Here is a 22,979-nt window from a genome sequence, read left to right as displayed (position 1 = left end):
TCTCACCCCAGAGGGACAGACAGAGCTACAGAGAGACAGTTCTCACCCCAGAGGGACAGACAGAGCTACAGAGAGACAGTTCTCACTCCAAACGGAAAGCTACAGCACAGATCAACACAGACAGAGGTAATTTATACACGGGAAAGCACAGCTAGCGTGAATCTGCTTTCCATGAAATTATCATTACCATCTATTGGAAATGAGACAAGACATTGCATGCAATGACAGATGTTGAAAATGCTCCTGGTGTTTTAGTATCATAAAATTAACCAATAAGTGAATCAATTTTCTTTGTTGGCCTCACTCCTTCAGGCCCTGAGTTTACAAAATCCATCTAACTTCCTCTTTTATTCAACTCCTGCTAAAAATAATTCTGATCTCATTTTTTTGTCTGTGTCTGCAGCTCCCCTGCTCACAGTCATGATGAGGAATGCATATCTCACCCTGCTCTGCACAGGTCAGTGATCTATATTTATTGATTTATGTCTTAATTGATCTTTTTGTTCTGATTAGCCCATAGAGATGAGAAATTGTTTTCTGAAGTCCTGATCTGGTTCTGTTCTCTACTTGTGAAACCGGGATTAATTTAATAGTAAGAGCTTCCCAGGAATGTTAGAAGCAGGAAGGTAAAAGTAAAGTGCTATAATAATAATAATAATAATAATAACAATAATAATAATAATAATAATAATAATTGCTTACGCCTATATATCGCTTTTCTGGACACTCCACTCAAAGCACTTTACAGGTCATGGGGAATCCCACTTTCTGCCACCAGTGCAGCCCCACCTGGATGATGCGACGGCAGCCATAGTGCGCCAGTACACTCCCCACACACAAGATAGAAAAAATATCAACGCCATCCGTCCATTTGGTAATCGCCTCATCCAATCACAGGGGAGCCAGAGCCTATCCCAGCAGGCAACAGGCACAAGGCAGGATACACCCTGGATGGGACACCAGTCTGTCGCCGGGGGGGGTCACACACAGACACACATACAAACATACTCACACCAGGGCCAGCTAACTTTTGGGCTGCGGGACCAAGCACCCAGAGGAAACCCGCAGAAGCCCCCAGAGACCATGCAGACCCCAAACAGACATCTCCCCAGGGATCAACCCTGCTGTCTTTAGTTTTGCTTAATACTACATTCAAACCCTATTTTGGTACAGTTGTTCGGCTGATCCTGGTGTGTCCCCTGTGTGTGTCTCTCTCTCTCCAGGGCTCTGGGGTGTCCCCTCCTGCTGCGCTCGTCAGTATCACTTTGTGAGCCTGGAGAAGAGCTGGACCGAAGCCCAGAGTTACTGCAGGGAGAACTACACTGACCTGGCTGTCATCGAGAGCCCAGAGGACAACGAGCAGCTCCTCCAGACTGCGGGGAATCCTCTTCAATATGCCGGCTGGATAGGACTGTTTTGGGACCAGTGGAGCAGGAAGTGGTCCATGGGGAACATCAGTCTTTACAGCCAGACCGGGGCTAATTTCACCAGCTGGGCTACAGGACAGCCAGAGAATAATGGAAGAAAAGAAAACTGTGGGATCATGGCAAGCAGTGGGCTGTGGCACGACTATCCTTGCAGCTGCTCCTTTCATTTAATTTGCTATCAAGGTGCGTTGCACGCGGCACAATCTGAGCTTGAGCATGTTCTGAGGGGAGTTGTGCGCGGTCTCCCATAGCGCCATGGCTCTTCTGGCTCCTCGGTTTGTCTAGGGGGGCTATTCTGATGGCGGTCACCTTCTGGGTGGAGTTTGCATGTTCTGTCCAGGTCGGCGGAGGCAGGCCCTGGGTCCTCCAGCTTCCTCCCGACTTCCTCCCAGGGTGCTGGCCTGGTGAACTGGTGTCTGCAAACGGTCCCCGTGCCCTTGCACGTGTGTGTGTGTGTGTGCAACCTGCAATTATCCGCTCAGGCTACAATCCAATAGTAGTCGAATAGTAATAGTAATAGTGAGTACAGTAATAGTGAATGATGGAAGACAAGTTGAATTTCCCTCACCTTCGGCTCACTGCTGTGAGCTTTTGAGATTTGTTCAGTATTTAAGACACTTCCCTGCCGCAGTAAGAGCCCAAACGTTTGTATTAACATGACAACTGCCGGCGGCTTCCTCGTAAAAACCATTTGTCTGCGCGTGGCCGCTTGCAAAAAAACGTATCGACCAGTTTAGGGAGCTACAGCTCCTCTATTATGACACCCATTGTCTCTGATCTGCGCATTTCACAAAACCGCCACTAGGGGGCGGGAGGGGAGGGTCATTTCGAGGAGTTTAGACTCTTGGGTCTGGTTTGTCTTCGTAGATTCCCCAGATGGCTTCCTAGAAAAACTATGCTGTGGATCAAGAGAACTGGAATCGGCTTTGTTCCCTGGCCAGACTATATAAGTCAAATACCGAGTGTGTCTAGGTCCTGCTGTTTTGGTGAAAAACAATGGAGAGCCAAGGAGCCTGTGTCGGACTGGAGGTCTGTGAGTCCGTGCTCTTTGGCCAGGCGTATCATCTCCTCAGCCAGAGAAGTTAGTGCCATAGTATTAATACACTACCACACTATCTTTTTACATTTGTCAGCTTGGAATCAGAATTTTGCTGAACTACAGAAAGGGCTAAAAAAAGATAAAACATTTTTTTTTTAATCCTAAACCATGAGATTTGTCGTTTCTATTGCTTTTATGAACTGTTTGGTGAAATAGTTGTATACGAAGTAGGGAAAGGAGAGTTATTCCTTGGACACAGAGTAATGAAGGTCTTCCATATCTTTTTTTTTTATCACAGAACACCTGAGCTCTTTCGATGAAAAAACTGTGGGGGATCAACAAATTATTGACCGACGGTTTTTGATAGCATTCATGGTGTTGAGATGAAAGCGTCATCTTTGGGAACAGTAACGTTATAATATAAATAATAATAATAAACCTGTAAAGGTGGCTTCTCAAAGCACTTTACAGGGTGACGATAACAATGGTGTAATTAGTGGGGTACCACAGTGGCCTGTACTAAAACCTCTCCTTTTTTCTGCTTTACGTCATAATTAACTAGTTTTTTGTGTTTGTTTAATTTGTCAAGACAAAATTAAAGACTGACGCATATGGTAGACTAGAGTATAATGCTACATGCAGGTAGAGGTGTTAGTTGGGCCAGCAGGGGGCGTTCACCCTGAGGTCCATGTGGGTCCTAATGCAGTCAGATCTCTGCATGTAATGTCCTACATTGCCAGCAGCTATTTCACCCTGCAACTCACAGCTGGCAGCCCACTGAAGCTCAGTAGGTGTGAGCCTGGTCAGCACCTGGAGGGGAGACCTCCTGGGGAAAACTAAGGTTGCTGCTGGAAGAGGTGTTAGTGGGGCCAGCAGGGGGCGCTCACCCTGTGGTCTGTGTGGGTCCTGATGCCCCAGTATAGTGACGGGGGACATTATACTGTAAACAGGTGCCGTCCTTCGGATGAGACATAAAACCGAGGTCCTGACTCTCTGTGGTCATTAAAAATAACCCTGGCGTCCTGGCCAAATTTCCCATTGGCCCTTACCCATCATGGCCTCCTAATAATCCCCCTCTCTGAACTGGCTTCATCACTCTGCTCTCCTCTCCACTGAGAGCTGGTGTGTGTGGGGAGTGTTCTGGTGCACTATGGCTGCCGTCGCATCATCCAGGTGGGGCTGCACACTGGTGGCGGTAGTGGGATTCCCCATGACCTGTCAAGCGCTTTGAGTGGAGTGTCCAGAAAAGCGCTATATAAGTGTAAGCAATTATATAGCTTTTATAGAGATATATAATATAATTATTATTGAGAATTATTATTATAGAGAAGCCATTAACTGTAACTACAGGATGAGAAGCACTGAGCTTTAAGAAGCTACATATTAAAAAGGATTTATGCCATTCATGGCAGTCTCCAACCCTGGTCCTTACGAGTCAAAGGGTTTCACAGGTCACTACTGTATCAGCAGTTTCAGTTCTAGCGTGATATTAAGTTAATTCTACATCATATAGGGCCAATATCTGAGCTGCAGTCAGTTCGCGAGCGTCAGGGTTCTCTTAATGGAATTAAATGACCCACAGGTGTCCCCAGTGCTTAGAAACGGGCGATACCAAATGACACATAAGCCGTATCGGAGTTTATTTTTCGTTCCGGGACCAGGAGTTTAATTTCCTGTCACAAACAGTGTAGGGAGATGAGTAAAAGGCAGCATGTTAAGCAAGATAGTTCAATCGAAAATGGTGACATAGTCAGACACTTTTCAAGAATATTGTGAGCAAGTTTGGTGGGAGCATTGCAAAAAACACACAGTGCATACAGTGCAGTTGCAGTTGCCCTGGATGTGTCCACATAAAAACATAACATAACATCACTTCATTGGCCCTATACAGTTTCTTGCATGAGGAATTGGTCTTGTCGCAGACCCCTGCTGGCTCTCCGTGAGACACACAGACAGGGAGAGAGAGAAGCTGGGGTTCAGAGCGCAGGGTCAGCCATTGTACAGCGGCCCTGGAGCAGTTGGGGTTAAGGGCCTTGCTCAGGAGCCCCAACGGAGTAGGATTCCTCTGCCGGCCGCGGGATTTGAACCGGCAAACCCTTTCAGCCCCGGGCACAGATCCTGAGCCACAGAACCACTGCTCTGCCTCGGTATATTTCTAGGCTTGCAGAAATTATTTTCACTGTTCATGGGGGTGGGAGAACTGAGGGTCTTTGACTCCAGGGCAGAGACGACCAAGAGGGAGCTGGCTCAAGTATCTGCAATCAAAGAAACTGAGAGTGTTAAGATCAAGGAGGGGCTTCTTTAGGACCGACGGTGATGCGGAGTCACAGAATCTGATGGACACCAACAGGGAGGGCCTTTAAAACCGAGAACAGCAGCTTACAACAGCTCTTTCCACAAGCAAAACAAATTATAGGGGGCAATCTTCTCCTGTTGATTGTTGATTTTCTTCCGTTCCTGTCTTCGGAGTCCCATTGCAGGAGGAAGAGCGGGAAATCCGACCTGAAACAGACAGTCAAGAACAAAGAACAACTGGATCAAATGACGTCTTTACTTCAGTCTGTTTTTGTAGTGTAAATTGGAGGTGTTTTTCACGTCACTGTGTGCATTTCACTTTCATTGAGGTTGGAGATGCACTCACCAATACTGATGCTATCCAACTCCCGAAATCTAAAAATCGAGTTGCATGTGATGGAATGCGTGTACACCCTGTCCCTTGGACAGAATTCCAGTTACAAGCAAATTGTGGGGGGAGGTGTTTTGGGGTATATTGTTGAAAATCTACTCACTAAGGATCGCAGGAGTACTTGACGTCCAGGTATTTAAAGGTCCCATAACAGGGGTCTGGGAACACATCAGTTACAACCGAGACATCACACTGTGGTTTGCCATCACACCTGTTGGATTAAAGCAGCAAACAGCAGCACAGAAGTTATTGTCTTTCCCCCAGCTTTCTTACAGCAGAGTCCAGTGGGACCAGTTGTTGGTGGTCAGGAACTTACTGGTCTTGTTGTGCTCAAAGAGAGTGGCATCGCAGTCTATCGCTGTAGACTGTTGTCTCGGTGGATCACTGTATCAGCTTATATACAGTATGGATCTGTTGGAATTCTATTCATTTTTCTTTGGGGTGGATGACACTGAATCTTTACAGCGCAGCAACTGCGAATTACAGACTCAGAAGTGGCACTCGGTGGCTGTACTGAGATGGAACCATTCACAAGGCCTTTGGCAGCTGACGGGAGCTCATGTCAGTTGATTCAAAGGTTCTGTCGGGAAGACGTGTTCGATACTCGTGTCTCTCACCTCTGGGACATGATCGACAGCGTGCTGGGCAGGTAACACTGGTCGTTGGTCACCTGGTCAGAGGGGCGGCCTTCACTGCAGGTGTAGCGGTCAGTGCGTCCGTAGTTGGCACTCCGGACGTTGATGAAGCCCTCCTCTGTCAGAGACAAGATGATGGGGGAAAGACCATCATATGCGGTCGTCCGTGCCAAGCTCTCCAGATGTTAGTCCTATTATCAGCTGACCATCCTGGGTCAAGGCCTCTCCACAACGCCTGATTGTTCAGGCAAGACGGTGGCTCACAGATGTGTTCATGGAGATCAGTTTTGACCCTCTGAATATCGTCATTTACCCACAATGCAATCAGCTTTTGTTCAGTCTTACCGCAGCTCAGCTGACTGACTGTTCCCCAGCAAGATATGCTTCTCTCTGGCAAAGAAGAAACTGTGTTAGATGCAGGAAATAAACACAGACTGCACAAAAGAACACTATTGGTACTGAAGCTTCATTTGCGCATGCTGACAAGGACGTGGTGTTGATCAGTTTTGAAGGTTAAAATGGAATGCTTTCTCCTGATCAAAATGAACTTCTGAATTCTTTCAAATGGGGCTTTGATCTTCCTGTGTGCATCACGGTCTCCCACCATGTGCTCTTTCTCACGGGATGGAGGTTCAACGGCGATGCCTCTAGGCCACCCTGAGAGAGTCCTCTTCCCACATGTCCGTGCTGGAAGCACTGCCAGGAAGATCCGCTCACCGACTGATCAAACCCATGGCAAGAGGTGCACGAGTCACAGCCATCTTGGACAGTGAGTCACCGAGAACAGTTCAACTCCAACATGAGTGACGTGACTCTTCACTGACTGAATCCAGTCCCCAACAGAACGACATACTAAGCAGACAGAGACCAGGAAGAGATACTCACTATATGGGCTGCAAGAGTACTGGACATCCAGGTACTTAAAGGTCCCATAACAGGGGTCTGGGAACACATCCGTTATAACCGAGACATCACACTGTGGTTTGCCATCACACCTGTTGGATTAAAGCAGCAAACAGCAGCACAGAAGTTATTGTCTTTCCCCCAGCTTTCTTACAGCAGAGTCCAGTGGGACCAGTTGTTGGTGGTCAGGAACTTACTGGTCTTGTTGTGCTCAAAGAGAGTGGCATCGCAGTCTATCGCTGTAGACTGTTGTCTCGGTGGATCACTGTATCAGCTTATATACAGTATGGATCTGTTGGAATTCTATTGATTTTTCTTTGGGGTGGATGACACTGAATCTTTACAGCGCAGCAACTGCGAATTACAGACTCAGAAGTGGCACTCGGTGGCTGTACTGAGATGGAACCATTCACAAGGCCTTTGGCAGCTGACGGGAGCTCATGTCAGTTGATTCAAAGGTTCTGTCGGGAAGACGTGTTCGATACTCGTGTCTCTCACCTCTGGGACATGATCGACAGCGTGCTGGGCAGGTAACACTGGTCGTTGGTCACCTGGTCAGAGGGGCGGCCTTCACTGCAGGTGTAGCGGTCAGTGCGTCCGTAGTTGGCACTCTGGACGTTGATGAAGCCCTCCTCTGTCAGAGACAAGATGATGGGGGAAAGACCATCATATGCGGTCGTCCGTGCCAAGCTCTCCAGATGTTAGTCCTATTATCAGCTGACCATCCTGGGTCAAGGCCTCTCCACAACGCCTGATTGTTCAGGCAAGACGGTGGCTCACAGATGTGTTCATGGAGATCAGTTTTGACCCTCTGAATATCGTCATTTACCCACAATGCAATCAGCTTTTGTTCAGTCTTACCGCAGCTCAGCTGACTGACTGTTCCCCAGCAAGATATGCTTCTCTCTGGCAAAGAAGAAACTGTGTTAGATGCAGGAAATAAACACAGACTGCACAAAAGAACACTATTGGTACTGAAGCTTCATTTGCGCATGCTGACAAGGACGTGGTGTTGATCAGTTTTGAAGGTTAAAATGGAATGCTTTCTCCTGATCAAAATGAACTTCTGAATTCTTTCAAATGGGGCTTTGATCTTCCTGTGTGCATCACGGTCTCCCACCATGTGCTCTTTCTCACGGGATGGAGGTTCAACGGCGATGCCTCTAGGCCACCCTGAGAGAGTCCTCTTCCCACATGTCCGTGCTGGAAGCACTGCCAGGAAGATCCGCTCACCGACTGATCAAACCCATGGCAAGAGGTGCACGAGTCACAGCCATCTTGGACAGTGAGTCACCGAGAACAGTTCAACTCCAACATGAGTGACGTGACTCTTCACTGACTGAATCCAGTCCCCAACAGAACGACATACTAAGCAGACAGAGACCAGGAAGAGATACTCACTATATGGGCTGCAAGAGTACTGGACATCCAGGTACTTAAAGGTCCCATAACAGGGGTCTGGGAACACATCCGTTATAACCGAGACATCACACTGTGGTTTGCCATCACACCTGTTGGATTAAAGCAGCAAACAGCAGCACAGAAGTTATTGTCTTTCCCCCAGCTTTCTTACAGCAGAGTCCAGTGGGACCAGTTGTTGGTGGTCAGGAACTTACTGGTCTTGTTGTGCTCAAAGAGAGTGGCATCGCAGTCTATCGCTGTAGACTGTTGTCTCGGTGGATCACTGTATCAGCTTATATACAGTATGGATCTGTTGGAATTCTATTGATTTTTCTTTGGGGTGGATGACACTGAATCTTTACAGCGCAGCAACTGCGAATTACAGACTCAGAAGTGGCACTCGGTGGCTGTACTGAGATGGAACCATTCACAAGGCCTTTGGCAGCTGACGGGAGCTCATGTCAGTTGATTCAAAGGTTCTGTCGGGAAGACGTGTTCGATACTCGTGTCTCTCACCTCTGGGACATGATCGACAGCGTGCTGGGCAGGTAACACTGGTCGTTGGTCACCTGGTCAGAGGGGCGGCCTTCACTGCAGGTGTAGCGGTCAGTGCGTCCGTAGTTGGCACTCTGGACGTTGATGAAGCCCTCCTCTGTCAGAGACAAGATGATGGGGGAAAGACCATCATATGCGGTCGTCCGTGCCAAGCTCTCCAGATGTTAGTCCTATTATCAGCTGACCATCCTGGGTCAAGGCCTCTCCACAACGCCTGATTGTTCAGGCAAGACGGTGGCTCACAGATGTGTTCATGGAGATCAGTTTTGACCCTCTGAATATCGTCATTTACCCACAATGCAATCAGCTTTTGTTCAGTCTTACCGCAGCTCAGCTGACTGACTGTTCCCCAGCAAGATATGCTTCTCTCTGGCAAAGAAGAAACTGTGTTAGATGCAGGAAATAAACACAGACTGCACAAAAGAACACTATTGGTACTGAAGCTTCATTTGCGCATGCTGACAAGGACGTGGTGTTGATCAGTTTTGAAGGTTAAAATGGAATGCTTTCTCCTGATCAAAATGAACTTCTGAATTCTTTCAAATGGGGCTTTGATCTTCCTGTGTGCATCACGGTCTCCCACCATGTGCTCTTTCTCACGGGATGGAGGTTCAACGGCGATGCCTCTAGGCCACCCTGAGAGAGTCCTCTTCCCACATGTCCGTGCTGGAAGCACTGCCAGGAAGATCCGCTCACCGACTGATCAAACCCATGGCAAGAGGTGCATGAGTCACAGCCATCTTGGACAGTGAGTCACCGAGAACAGTTCAACTCCAACATGAGTGACGTGACTCTTCACTGACTGAATCCAGTCCCCAACAGAATGACATACTAAGCAGACAGAGACCAGGAAGAGATACTCACTATATGGGCTGCAAGAGTACTGGACATCCAGGTACTTAAAGGTCCCATAACAGGGGTCTGGGAACACATCCGTTATAACCGAGACATCACACTGTGGTTTGCCATCACACCTGTTGGATTAAAGCAGCAAACAGCAGCACAGAAGTTATTGTCTTTCCCCCAGCTTTCTTACAGCAGAGTCCAGTGGGACCAGTTGTTGGTGGTCAGGAACTTACTGGTCTTGTTGTGCTCAAAGAGAGTGGCATCGCAGTCTATCGCTGTAGACTGTTGTCTCGGTGGATCACTGTATCAGCTTATATACAGTATGGATCTGTTGGAATTCTATTCATTTTTCTTTGGGGTGGATGACACTGAATCTTTACAGCGCAGCTACTGCGAATTACAGACTCAGAAGTGGCTCTCGGTGGCTGTACTGAGATGGAGCCATTCACAAGGCCTTCGGTAGCTGATGGGTGCTCATGTCAGTTGATTTGGAGGTTCTGTCGGGAAGACGTGTTCGATACTTGTGTCTCTCACCTCTGGGACATGATCGACAGCGTGCTGGGCAGGTAACACTGGTCGTTGGTCACCTGGTCTGAGGGGCGGCCTTGGCTGCAGGTGTAGCGGTCAGTGCGTCCGTAGTTGGCACTCTGGACGTTGATGAAGCCCTCCTCTGTCAAAGACAAGATGATGGGAAAAGACCATCATATGCGGTCATCCGTGCCAAGCTCTCCAGGCGTTAGTCCTATTATCAGCTGACCGTCCTGGCTCAAGGCCTCTCCACTACGCCTGATTGTTCAGGCAAGACGGTGGCTCACAGATGTGTTCATGGAAATGAGTTTTGACCCTCTGAATATCGTCATTTACCCACAATGCAATCAGATGTTGTTCAGTCTTACCGCAGATCAGCTGGCTGACTGTTCCCCAGCAAGATATGCTTCTCTCTGGCAAAGAAGAAACTGTGTTAGATGCAGGAAATATACACAGACTGCACAAAAGAACACTATTGGTTCTGAAGCTTCATTTGCGCATGCTGACAAGGACGTGGTGTTGATCAGTTCTGAAGGTTAAAATGGAATGCTTTCTCCTGATCAAAATGAACTTCTGAATTCTTTCAAATGGGGCTTTGATCTTCCTGTGCGCATCACGGTCTCCCACCATGTGCTCTTTCTCACGGGATGGAGGTTCAACGGCGATGCCTCTAGGCCACCCTGAGAGAGTCCTCTTCCCACATGTCCATGCTGGAAGCACTGCCAGGAAGATCTGCTCACCGACTGATCAAACCCATGGCAAGAGGTGCAAGAGTCACAGCCATCTTGGACAGTGAGTCACCGAGAACAGTTCAACTCCAACATGAGTGACGTGACTCATCACTGACTGAATCCAGTCCCCAACAGAATGACATACTAAGCAGACAGAGACCAGGAAGAGATACTCACTATATGGGCTGCAAGAGTACTGGACATCCAGGTACTTAAAGGTCCCATAACAGGGGTCTGGGAACACATCAGTTATAACCGAGACATCACACTGTGGTTTGCCATCACACCTGTTGGATTAAAGCAGCAAACAGCAGCACAGCAGTTATTGTCTCTACACCAGCTTTCTTACAGCAGAGTCCAGTGGGACCAGTTGTTGGTGGTCAGGAACTTACTGGTCTTGTTGTGCTCAAAGAGAGTGGGATCAGAGTCTATCGCTGTAGACTGTTGTCTCGGTGGATCACTTTCTCAACTTATATACAGTATGGATCTGTTGGAATTCTATTCATTTTTCTTTGGGGTGGATTATACTGAATCTTAACCCCACAGCTACTGCGAATTACAGACTCAGAAGTGGCTCTCGGTAGCTGTACTGAGATGGAACCGTTCACAAGGGCTTTGCTAGCTGATGGGAGCTCATGTCAGTTGATTCGGAGGTTCTGTCGGGAAGACGTGTTCGATACTTGTGTCTCTCACCTCTGGGACATGATCGACAGCGTGCTGGGCAGGTAACACTGGTCGTTGGTCACCTGGTCAGAGGGGCGGCCCTCACTGCAGGTGTAGTGGTCAGTGCGTCCGTAGTTGGCACTCTGGACGTTGATGAAGCCCTCCTCTGTGAGAGACAAGATGATGGTGGAAAGACCATCATATGCGGTCGTCCGTGCCAAGCTCTCCAGGCGTTAGTCCTATTATCAGCTGACCGTCCTGGCTCAAGGCCTCTCCACTACGCCTGATTGTTCAGGCAAGACGGTGGCTCACAGATGTGTTCATGGAGATCAGTTTTGACCCTCTGAATATCGTCATTTACCCACAATGCAATCAGCTTTTGTTCAGTCTTACCGCAGCTCATCTGACTGACTGTTCCCCAGCAAGATATGCTTCTCTCTGGCAAAGAAGAAACTGCAGTTAATTCCAGGAAACATATACAGACTACACAATTTCACACGGTTTGGTTCTGAATCTTCAATTTGAGCAGGTTAACAAGGGCACAATCCTGAAGTTGAAAGTGTCACGATTTTCCTCTTCGAAATGAACCATCCCATCAGTGAATCGGTGTGTCTTTTGACTTCCCTGTGTGCCTTAAATCTCTTTTTCCGTCTTTCAGGTGACAGAATTCCAATGTGACGGCTCTTGGTTAATTGGCAGACGCACTTAGACAATCGATGTTCTGCCAAGAGGCAAGATGGGCTTAGTGTCCCGACCGCCAGTCAGCAGAGATCAACCCGCAAGAGAGCTAACCAGGGTTAATAATAACAAACGCCGATGATGATCCGCCAGCACATATTCTATATTTAGACCAAGACTCGGTTCTCGCTGCTCGGTATTGATTCCTCTCCTAGAGTCCTGTCCTCGCCTTTGTGCTAACCCTCTCCCTATACTTCTGAACTCTCTTGTGGCTTTCTGAGCTCGAGCTCGCCTATCGTTCTTGGATGGGACGCCTGTCCCGGTATCGTCCGGCTTCTGGACTTCCTTTTGCCTTTTGGCCACGAGCTCGCCCAACGCTTTGGATCGGTGGGACGTCTCAGTATCTGTCTTCTCCATCGTCTGCATAGGTTCCTCGTACGTCAATGCTTGGATCCCTTACACTCAGCTGTGACGGAGCAATATGAGTGGTTCCCTGGGTGTTTGTAAGCTTGTGTTGCAATACAATGTGTGTTCTGCGACTGAACCTCCCGCTCGGAGCTGCATAAATACCGCAGGGCTTGTGTGCAAACTCCTGGGTGGACAACAACTTCACTTCCACACTCTTCTAGACACACAGCAGCACAACTAGAGACTCTTCTAGATATAGAGCAACACAACTAGACACACTCTTCTAGACACACAGCAGCACAACTAGAGACTCTTCTAGATATAGAGCAACACAACTGGACACACTCTTCTAGAGACACAGCAGCACAACTAGACATTCTTCTAGATATAGAGCAACACAACTGGACACACTCTTCTAGATATAGAGCAACACAACTAGAGGCTCTTCTAGATATAGAGCAACACAACTGGACACACTCTTCTAGATATAGAGCAACACAACTGGACACACTCTTCTAGAGACACAGCAGCACAACTAGACATTCTTCTAGATATAGAGCAACACAACTGGACACACTCTTCTAGATATAGAGCAACACAACTAGAGGCTCTTCTAGATATAGAGCAACACAACTGGACACACTCTTCTAGATATAGAGCAACACAACTAGACGCTCTTCTAGACACACAGCAGCACAACTAGACACTTTTCTAGATATAGAGCAACACAACAGGACACACTCTTCTAGATATAGGGCAACACAACTAGACACTCTTCTAGACACACAGCAGCACAACTAGAGACTCTTCTAGTTATTGAGCAACACAACTGGACACACTCTTCTAGATATAGAGCAACACAACTAGAGGGTCTTCTAGATATAGAGAAACACAACTAGAGGCTCTTCTAGACACACAGCAGCACAACTAGACACTCTTCTAGATATAGAGCAACACAACAGGACACACTCTTCTAGATATAGAGCAACACAACTAGAGGCTCTTCTAGATATAGAGCAACACAACTGGACACACAGTAGCACAACTGCCCAACTGAGAATCATGGGCAGTTCTCATTTTCCCAAAACAATACGTATCACTACTGCCACCACAGAAAAAGCCACTGTAACTGTTTATCACGGAGCCACCATTGACCTCTCAATCCCCACGAAACCGATCCTCGGGATTCGAATGATTCTGGTCGGATTTGCTCCCTCAAAAAAATCGCCCGATTTCATACTGGCTCAAACCCCGAGTCGGAAGTCCATCCAGACAAAGTCTGCAGCCGCAGATGAGCGGATCGTTCCCGTCCAATTATTTCCCAAAATTGAAAGCCGGGAGCTTTTTTAGCTGAGAATCCCCGACTTCGGAAAGCCACTGAAGATGTATGGACTTTCATCCTGCTGCATCCAGACCCCCCCCCAGACAAACTGTACATCAAGCAGGCGGAGACAAGGAAGAGGGACTCACTAGACGGAGCGCAGCTGTACGTTACATTCAGGTATTTATAAGTACCATCACAGGGGTCTGGGAACACATCGTTCGCAGCGGCGATATCACACCGGGGTTCGCCGTCGCACCTGTTGGATTCAAACGGCACAGAACGGTATTAACGGTCCTCGATCCGTCTGAAGAGAACCGTTGCTGTTCGCTGGTCTCGACGAGTACCAGATCTAGCAGAAACGGTCTTGGTTCAAGCACTTTGTTGTATGGAAAGAGATTAAGAACGCTTTTTCCGCTGTCTTTGGATCATCTTCTTAACTTATACAGGTGGATCCAGGTGGATGCTGCACACTGGTGGCGGTAGTGGGATTCCCCATTACCTGTAAAGCGCTTTGAGTGGAGTGTCCAGAAAAGCGCTATATAAGTGTAAGCAATTATTATTATTATTATTATTATTATTATTATTATACGTCATTTAACAATAGCGGTCATGCTGCGAATATTTGTCGGATGTTGGCGTTTGAGCGAATATCTACTCGGTTACCGCAAATTACACAGTCGTGAAACTAACGATGACATTTCGCCGGTTAGGTGCCGAGTTTTTTTTTGGTTTGTTTTTGTTGGCCAGGCTTACAATTGGTCATCGTTCGGGTTTTGGACTTGATCAAAACCCTCCGTCCTGGAGTTACTGCTTTGCGTTTGTGTGTGTGAAGGCGGAAGTGGATTTTCTCAGCTCTCGAAAATCTTGATCTTGATTTGTCCCGAAATACTGCTAATTTTCTAAGGCTGCTGACTTGTTTCTTCTCGTACTCCTTAACATTTACATTTAGACTTTGGGGAGGACCCAGTGCTTTATATAATAAAGATCAGCATCGTAGTCGTTTGCAATTTCAAGCAACAGTAGAAAACATTATATCGTATAGTATAATATTATAGATTATATATAATATATAATATAATAATATAATATATATTATATAGTATAACGATCCCCTTATACTGTACCCGGTATTGGCTGCTGTTGGTGGACATGTGGTGGAGAGAGATGACAAAAAAGGTATTCAAGGAAAAGATTGGCTTACTGTAGTATGTACAATTTCAGGAAATCACATCACATCACAGGTGACTGAGGTAGAGCAGCAGAGGAATTCATAGAGAGTCCTCCGTCTTGAATCCTTCAAAGAGAACTGCTATCATCCCTCACAAACTTTCCTTAAAAAGAACTCCCTATTTCTCAGGCTGTACATCTTAACTTGAGACTGCACCTCTCTCTGCGGTGCAACAGAATTGCAGGAACTAGGCTTTGGAAAGCAGGCGGGAGTCAGTCGGTTTAGTGGAAGGATCTTTTCCCACCAGTGTTTGTGGATCTCACCTCTGGGACATGAGCGACAGCGTGCTGGGCAGGTAACACTGGTCGTTGGTCACCTGGTCTGAGGGGCGTCCTCGACTGCAGGTGGAGCGGTCCGTGCGTCCGTAGTTGGCACTCTGGACGTCAATGAAGCCCTCCTCTGCCAAAGACAAGGTCGTGGGGGAGAGGCCTGGAGAAGGAGCATCGCCCAGTCCAGACAACTCGCTCCAAATGAACTTGGTTCACCAAGTTGGTGAACTGGTGCACCAGTGAATTGGTGAACTTGGTGCACCAAGTTGGTGAACTGGTGCACCAATGAATTGGTCCAAGTTGGTGAACTGGTGCACCAATGAATTGGTGAACTTGGTTCACCAAGTTGGTAAACTGGTGCAGCAAGTTGGTGAACTGGTGCACCAATGAATTGGTCCCAGTTGGTGAACCCCAAAGGCTCTTTGCTTTGTCTTGAAATTGGGATTCCCAGGGACCTGAAAATGAGATTGCGTTGCTTTTCCGGGGAAGGAAGGAAGAGGTCCCTCTCCGGTACCCCCTTCACGTGGATGAAGTGGAATCGGGATGGTCTCTTGTGCACTCAAAGTGCAGGAATCCCCCCCCCCCCCCCTCCCCCAATGCAAGCCGGCTCCCGGACCGATTTTTTTCACGAGGAGTGACAAACACCCCAGACGAAAGCTCCAACTGTGGCCGAACCCGCTTGGATGAGGGCTGAGCTCCTGGCCAGAGGACAAGGAGACCAGGACAACCCCCCCACCCCACCCCACCCCTGCAGGGTGACCAAGGGGGTAGCTGCAGAGGGAGGCGGAGGTGGGAGGCGTGCAAGGGCGATCTCGTAGGCAAACCAGCAAACCCTTCCAGCAACAGGTGCGGATCTTAAGCCACTGTGCCACCACTCTGCCCCTAAATGGTGATGATTATTGTATTGAACATATATATATGTATATTTATATTATAAATGTCATGTGTTGTGTTGTGTTATGCTGGAACATGTGGAACAATACACCTGGGAACCACTGATGTAAAGGGGGAATTCAACAACCTGACCCTCCCTCCATACCCCTGCTGCTATGTGCTACATTCCCAGACAGTCTTACCACAGGAGAGCTGAGCGGAGAAGCCTTCACAGGCGATGCTTTCTCGTGTCACAGCTGGGCAAAATCCTGGAATATTAATCCAACTTCATTTGTCATTATACTTAACGCGGGTGCATGGTATAGTGAAAAAGGGTTCCACGTTCGTCTCTCGGGTGCAGCGCATCAGTAGAACAGCAGACAAGACAATAGACGGTAATACAAGAACAGGAAGTGTGAACGACAGTATGGTGCGAAATTGTGAAAAACCGTGCAAATCCGCCAACAGAGAAAAGCATACAAACAGGACAAAAAACGGTGCAAAAGTAATTCGGCGAAGAGTGCAAAAATAATACGGCGATTATGTAATAGTACAATTTCGGCTTACATTCAGTTGTCGTGTGTGTAACAATCTCATGAGTTAAGCTCTTTGTCCGTCACTATACTGGGGCATTAGGACCCACACAGACCACAGGGTGAGAGCCCCCCTGCTGGCCCCACTAACACCTCTCCCAGCAGCAACCTTAGTTTTTCCCAGGAGTCTCCCCTCCAGGTACTGTCCAGGTTCACACCTGCTGAACTCCAGTGGGGGGGCTGCCAGCTGGGAGCTGCAGGGTGAGATGGCTGCTGGCCTATAGTATAATGCGCCCTCACAAAATAGTAACATTCCCCCCTTCTTCACACTCCGGTGAATTTAATTTCCCTTGGAATAACAACACCCAAGAATTTAGCGATCTGAAAGGATTAAGGCGTGAACATTTTGGCTTAACCCTTTTGACTGAGGGCTGACCTCCTGGCCAGAGGACGAGGGGGGCTGGGACTCCCCCCTACAGAGGGGGAGGGGTGACCCAGGGGCAGCGGCAGAGGAGGAGATGGGGTGGAGGAGGGAGGCGAGGGAGAGGAAGGGGAGCGTGTACTGTACAGTATTTACGGGGTTTCGGGAGGGGAAACGGCATCAGGGGCGATCGCTCATTCCTGGCAGCCAACTTGGCTGTTTACCAGCTCCAAACAGAATACCGTTCTCTTGCGACACACAGCACGCGGAAGAGCCAGGAACAGCCCGTCTGGTGCCACCCATCCACCACCATAATGGTCCCCATCAGGGAGACAGTGTAGGATACCAAATTAAAGACGTAAACAAATAAGACCTTTGTCCCCTCTGCAATAAAACTGCTCAATGAATGAGCGTAAATGTATTCTCCCCTCTGCCTACTGTAACGGAACAGTTCTTTCCAGACCCTATGCAGACGACACAATCCGGGGTGGAGTGAGGAAACACTAGGAAAAAGTCAGGCAGGGATCGGGAATGAATACGGGGGGGCTAGTCCAAAGTTGCGCAGGTGTCCGGGGAGGAGGTGAGTCCGGGGCAAACCATCCGGTGGCAATCCAAAGGGGGGATCCAAACACGGGCAAAGTCCAAAGCCGGGGAACAAACGAGATAAAAACTGGAACCGGGTCAGAACCGGGGGGAGGGGAATGGGACCGGGCACTTCCAGGTCCCGGACTCGCACGATACGGAGATCAGATGCAGAGGCCAGGATTAACGTCAGCGCCTGGCTTTTAAGGTGGACTGGGAACAGGGGGCAGGTACGCAAATTCAAGTCCGAAGTGAGAGGGCCGGAGCGCCCTTAAGGGGGAGGGGACTACAGTCATTTCTGTATGTATCGCACACGGCTGTGGTGATCTCGGGTGACTGCGTGGGAATGTTTTGTTTTTTTGGCTTGTGCATTCTGTACTGTCACGGGAGACAGCGGAAGACCGATTTCCGCCGGAGTGGACGATGGAGCATCCTCTGGTAATGTAAGCCGTAGTGCTGGGGGGGGTCTCAAATTCCCCGGATTCTAGGAATGGGAACTCTTGTGTAACCTGATTCCCGTCTTAGGCGTGTGTACGATTTTCCATCAGGCTATTCGCTCGGGACTTATTTAGAAAAGCCCACTTTCTGAAAAGTCCAGTTACATATTAGACAGATGAAAATTGTTTATAGAATACATGCAATATGTGGAAATGGGCAATTTATGGATTATTCACAACTGTGCACAAGTTGCAATAGTGACTGTGTAATAGTGAGCAATATCTATACTTGTATGGCATCTTCCTTGTGTTCTGTACATTCATACTTTTTGTGTGTGTGCGCTTTTCCTGTTTTGTTTGTAATTCTTTATTACGTTTCTTTTTTAAATGTATTTATTGCATTACGACATTTGTGCTGTACTGTGCTGTTGATTGTGCCTGGCTGCTGTAGCACATGAATTTTCCCGCACGGGATTAATGAAGTACCCACCTACCTTAGAAAGGCACAATTATTGCCAGCAGCCCTATCACTCTGCAGCTCCCAGCTGGCAGCCCCCCCACTGGAGCCCAGCAGGTGTGAGCCTGGTCAGTACCTGGATGGGGAGACCTCCTGGGAAAAACTGAGGTTGCTGCTGGGAGAGGTGTGAGTGGGGCCAGCAGGGGGCGCTCTCACCCTGCGGTCTGTGTGGGTCCTTATGCCACAGTATAGTGACGGGGGACACTAGACTGTAAACAGGCGCCGTCCTTCGGATGAGACGTAAAACCGAGGTCCTGACTCTCTGTGGTCATTAAAAATCTCAGGGCGTCTCTCGAAAAGAGTAGGGGTGTTACCCCGGCGTCCTGGCCAAATTTCCCATTGGCTCTTACCCATCATGGCCTCCTAATAACCCCCCTCTCTGAACTGGCTTCATCACTCTGCTCTCCTCCCCACAGAGCTGCTGTGTCCTGAGCGGACTGGAGCCTCATCCAGGTGGGGGCTGCACATTGGTGGTGGTAGTGGGATTCCCCCTGACCTGTAAAGCGCTTTGAGTGGAGGGTCCAGAAAAGCGCTCTATAAGTGTCAGCAATAATAATAATAATAAAATGAGGAGTATGGGAATCACGCAGTTAACGAATTCGCAAAGCTAGGTGACAGAGCTCAGGAGGAGAGCGAAAACTCGTGACGACTACGTCTTCCGGGGAGAAGGCGTAGCCTAGACTTGTGAGGGTATGTTTACTTGCGATGCGGCGTTAAGGTCAAAGTTCAGATCTCTGAAGGTTCAGCATCGGAAGCCGGCGGATGGGAATTGAGAACTGAGACGAAAGGCTCACTCCGTCTCACTCACCAAAGCAGCAGGAGGGAAGCAGGACTGCAAGAGAAAAACCAGACCGTCGGGTGAGCCAGTCTCGTCCTCCCGTACAGCTGGAGACAGACGTTTCAGGCAGAAGACATAACGCAAAACGCGGGTCGATTGTTCAGTGTGTTGCTGGTCGCGTTTAAATTTGAAATGTGTTGTTTTCTGCGGGTGTAATATGTTTGTGGAGGAAAGAAGCCGGAAACTTTAGGACATTCTGTCGGTCGTGACTGTTTTCCGGTTCTCCGGTGCTTCAGGTATCATTGACATCGCTCTGGTGGCGAAAGACGAGATTCGTTTTTTAAAACGCGGCTTTTTTTTTGGACAAGTAGACATTTTCAAGAGGGCTTGTGTTGAGTGTAAACTCCTCGTTAAAGAAGGAGCTGGCAGCCCCACTAAAACTGAGCCTGGTCAGTACCTGGAGGGGAGACCTCCTGGGAAAAATTAATAGAATAATTAATAGTGAATTAATAGTGAATTAGCGAACTGTCAACCGGTTTAATTCCAAACACTTTATGAGGCCATCTCACCCTGCAACTCACAACTGGCAGCCCCCTCCCCACTGGAGCCCAGCAGGTGGGAGCCTGGTCAGCACCTGGAGGGGAGACTCCTGGGAAAAACTAAGGTTGCTGCTGGGAGAGGTGTTAGTGGGGCCAGCAGGGGGCGCTCACCCTGTGGTCTGTGTGGGTCCTGATGCCCCAGTATAGTGACGGGGGACACTAGACTGTAAACAGGCGCCGTCCTTCGGATGAGACGTCAAACCGGGGTCCTGACTCTCTGGGGTCATTAACAATCCCAGGGCGTTTCTCGAAAAGAGTAGGGGTGTCTTACCAATCATGGCCTCCTAATAACCCCCCTCTCTGAACTGGCTTCATCCCTCTGCTCTCCTCCCCACTTAGAGCTGGTGTGTGGGGAGCGTTCTGGCGCACTATGGCTGCTGTCGCATCATTCAGGTTGATGCTGCCCACTGGTGGTGGTGGAGGGCACTTTGAGTGGAGTGTCCAGAAAAGCGCTATATAAGTGTAAGCAATTATTATTCAGAGGGGCAGCCTCATGCCTTAAAACAAAGTTGTATATATTGTAATTAGTAATTAGAACCAGCAAACCCTTCCAGCCCCGGGCGCCGATCCTGAGTCCCCCGCTCAATGTGTCTGGTCATTATTAACAGTATCAATTTAATAATAAAAAGCCTCTTGTATCAGTGTTTTCAGTGTCCGTTTTTTTCCTTCGGTTTTCGGAAGCTTCGCTCATGAAAATACCTATCGATGAGACGAGACGTTTCGGCCGTCGATGACGTTGCAAACAAGTGACACAGAGAGCAGATGTGAATACCGTCCACAGTGCGAGTAAAAACCCGTTCGACCGGTTTCATTCAATTCAGAACACTTCCTCCAGTCGGGCGTGGAGCATGAGGAAACGAATGATTCGTTTTAAGGGAGGAGGTCATCTGTGTCAAAAGCAGGACGCTTGTCTGTTACTGTGTATAAAAAGCGCTGAGCAACATCAGTATCTTTCAGCATCTCGCCAGCAGCCATATCACCCTGGAACTCACAACTCACAACTGGCAGCCCACTGGAGCTCAGCGGGTGTGAGCCTGGTCAGTACCTGGAGGGGAGACCTCCTGGGAAAAACTGAGGTTGCTGCTGGGAGAGGTGTGAGTGGGGCCAGCAGGGGGCGCTCTCACCCTGCGGTCTGTGTGGGTCCTAACGCGCCCGTACATTGAATGTATTTTAAAATTCATATTTTAATCAAACTCCAGGAAGCAAAATCTAAATGAATCCAAGTGAAGAAATAAAACAAGAAATTAAATTCTCAGCCTAGCACTGAATGCTGCAATAGCTATGATGAATCATAATAATCAAAGTTATCCAATTGAATTGTCGATGGAATAGAATTGAGAGCATTTAATTCGTTCGGTTTGATTTCAACTTTTTAGCCGTAGTTTTTTCCGGGTTCCATTTTCAAGCCTGGGGGACAGATTTTGACTGTTGGAACGCGTTCGTCTCGGCTCGGTTCTCCTCTCACAAGCTTTAAAAGAGCTTGTTATTGTACAGTACGAACTCAACAGATGGAATTGGCGGTGGTGGAGGGGAGTCCCCATGACCTGTAAAGCGCTTTGAGTGGATGTCCAGAAAAGCGCTATATAAGTGTAAGCAATTATTATTATTATTATTATTATTATTATTATTATTATTATTATTATTATTATTAAGGGTGGCGTGAAGCTCTGGAGTCTGGGCTCGTACGAGATCGTTTCTCTCCTGCGCACTGACCACCTGTGAATGCCGGCATGAAATTCAACAACACTGTTGCTCCTCTTTATCTGAGATCTTCGACGGTTCTGCACATTTGTACTCTACGTGAGTGCTGAACCCCGTCAAAGCTGTTCCTTCAATCTAATCTGTCTGTCGACATCCTTTTTTCCCTCCTCTCTTAAAGCGTTCTTATGCTCCACGGCTTAATGTATTTTGACTTGTAAATGTAAGATCATGTTTTTAAAACGGCAAAAGACACATTACAGCCGTTCCTGTTCCTGTGTCTCAGGTCCACAGCCGGAAAATAGTGTTTCTTTTCTTTACCTGTCAGCTTGGAATGAAACTTGATCTGTTCTTGTGCATTGCATTTTTTTTTTAGCTATTTTGAGTATTTTTTTTGGACAAAACCGCTGCAGTACGCGACAACGTGAACTGTCTTTACAGGGCTCGACTTTGACGAACTAAAAATCAAATAAGCTCTTGAGTGAAATTCGTTCTAAACGTTAACGCGCAGGCAGTGGTTATTGTAAAAGCCAGTTACTGTACTCTTACACCGGTCTTTTTAAACCTTTTAAAGAAGCAATACTTACAGATCGCCACGCAGAATTCTCTACGCAACATTGCGGCTGGGACGAACTCAACAACACTTCTGAATTGAACGAGCACACTCTGTGAAACAGCTTTTTTATTATTATCAGCGGTGAGGGGAATTTGATATGATCTTGATATGAACTCGTTTATCGGAAAAACAAATGCTACGATTTCCTTGTTCCTTTTTCCTCATTCTGGGAAAAAAAAACAATCTTAATTCCATTCTAGGAAAGCAACGTTATTGTTGTTGTAAGGAGAGGTAACTGGAGTCCTGTGATATATATATAACATATATATGTTTATTTATGCCCTGTTGGTTTATGAATCCTAATTTGGTCAAATGCTGCAAAATGTCATGTCAAAGCAATGCATTGTAATCAAACAGACAACCACGGTTTTTACTTATTTTATTGTTCTGGTGGTTACTTTGTATTACGTCCCAGTTTGTAACGTACTGTGTACATTGCGTGGTGTTGTCTCTTGTACCGTGTGTGTCGTCTGCTGTCCTGTTTGTCCTGAGAGCTCCGCACCAATTAGATGTCACGGTTGTAGTCCCTCCCCCTTAAGGGCGCTCCGGCTCTTTTCCACTTCGGACTTGAATTTGTGCACCTGCCCCTTGTTCCAGCCCACCT

At 47.8% G+C, this 22,979-nt stretch overlaps 1 protein-coding gene across 1 annotated transcript; it reads right to left on the bottom strand.

The window, feature by feature from the left end:
* Positions 1–4,089: 4,089 nt before the first annotated feature.
* LOC102693126 (uncharacterized) lies at positions 4,090–22,437 on the bottom strand. Its single transcript, XM_069198177.1, has 19 exons — positions 22,347–22,437; positions 19,493–19,516; positions 16,398–16,463; positions 15,316–15,451; positions 13,932–14,080; positions 11,808–11,867; positions 11,445–11,580; positions 10,822–11,038; positions 10,027–10,160; positions 9,511–9,620; positions 8,971–9,015; positions 8,608–8,743; positions 8,092–8,201; positions 7,552–7,596; positions 7,189–7,324; positions 6,673–6,782; positions 6,133–6,177; positions 5,770–5,905; positions 4,090–4,968 (listed from the first exon to the last, which is right to left on the bottom strand). The coding sequence occupies exons 1-19, from the start codon at positions 22,375–22,377 to the stop codon at positions 4,791–4,793; spliced, it is 2,004 nt and encodes a 667-aa protein (XP_069054278.1). The 5' UTR covers positions 22,378–22,437; the 3' UTR covers positions 4,090–4,790.
* Between the last annotated feature and the right edge of the window lie 542 nt (positions 22,438–22,979).

The sequence above is a fragment of the Lepisosteus oculatus genome, chromosome 14, assembly GCF_040954835.1.
Source record: "Lepisosteus oculatus isolate fLepOcu1 chromosome 14, fLepOcu1.hap2, whole genome shotgun sequence".
Lineage (NCBI taxonomy): Eukaryota > Metazoa > Chordata > Actinopteri > Semionotiformes > Lepisosteidae > Lepisosteus > Lepisosteus oculatus.
The sequence above is the reverse complement of the archived record's forward strand: the minus strand, read 5'-3'. Positions and strand labels throughout refer to the sequence as shown.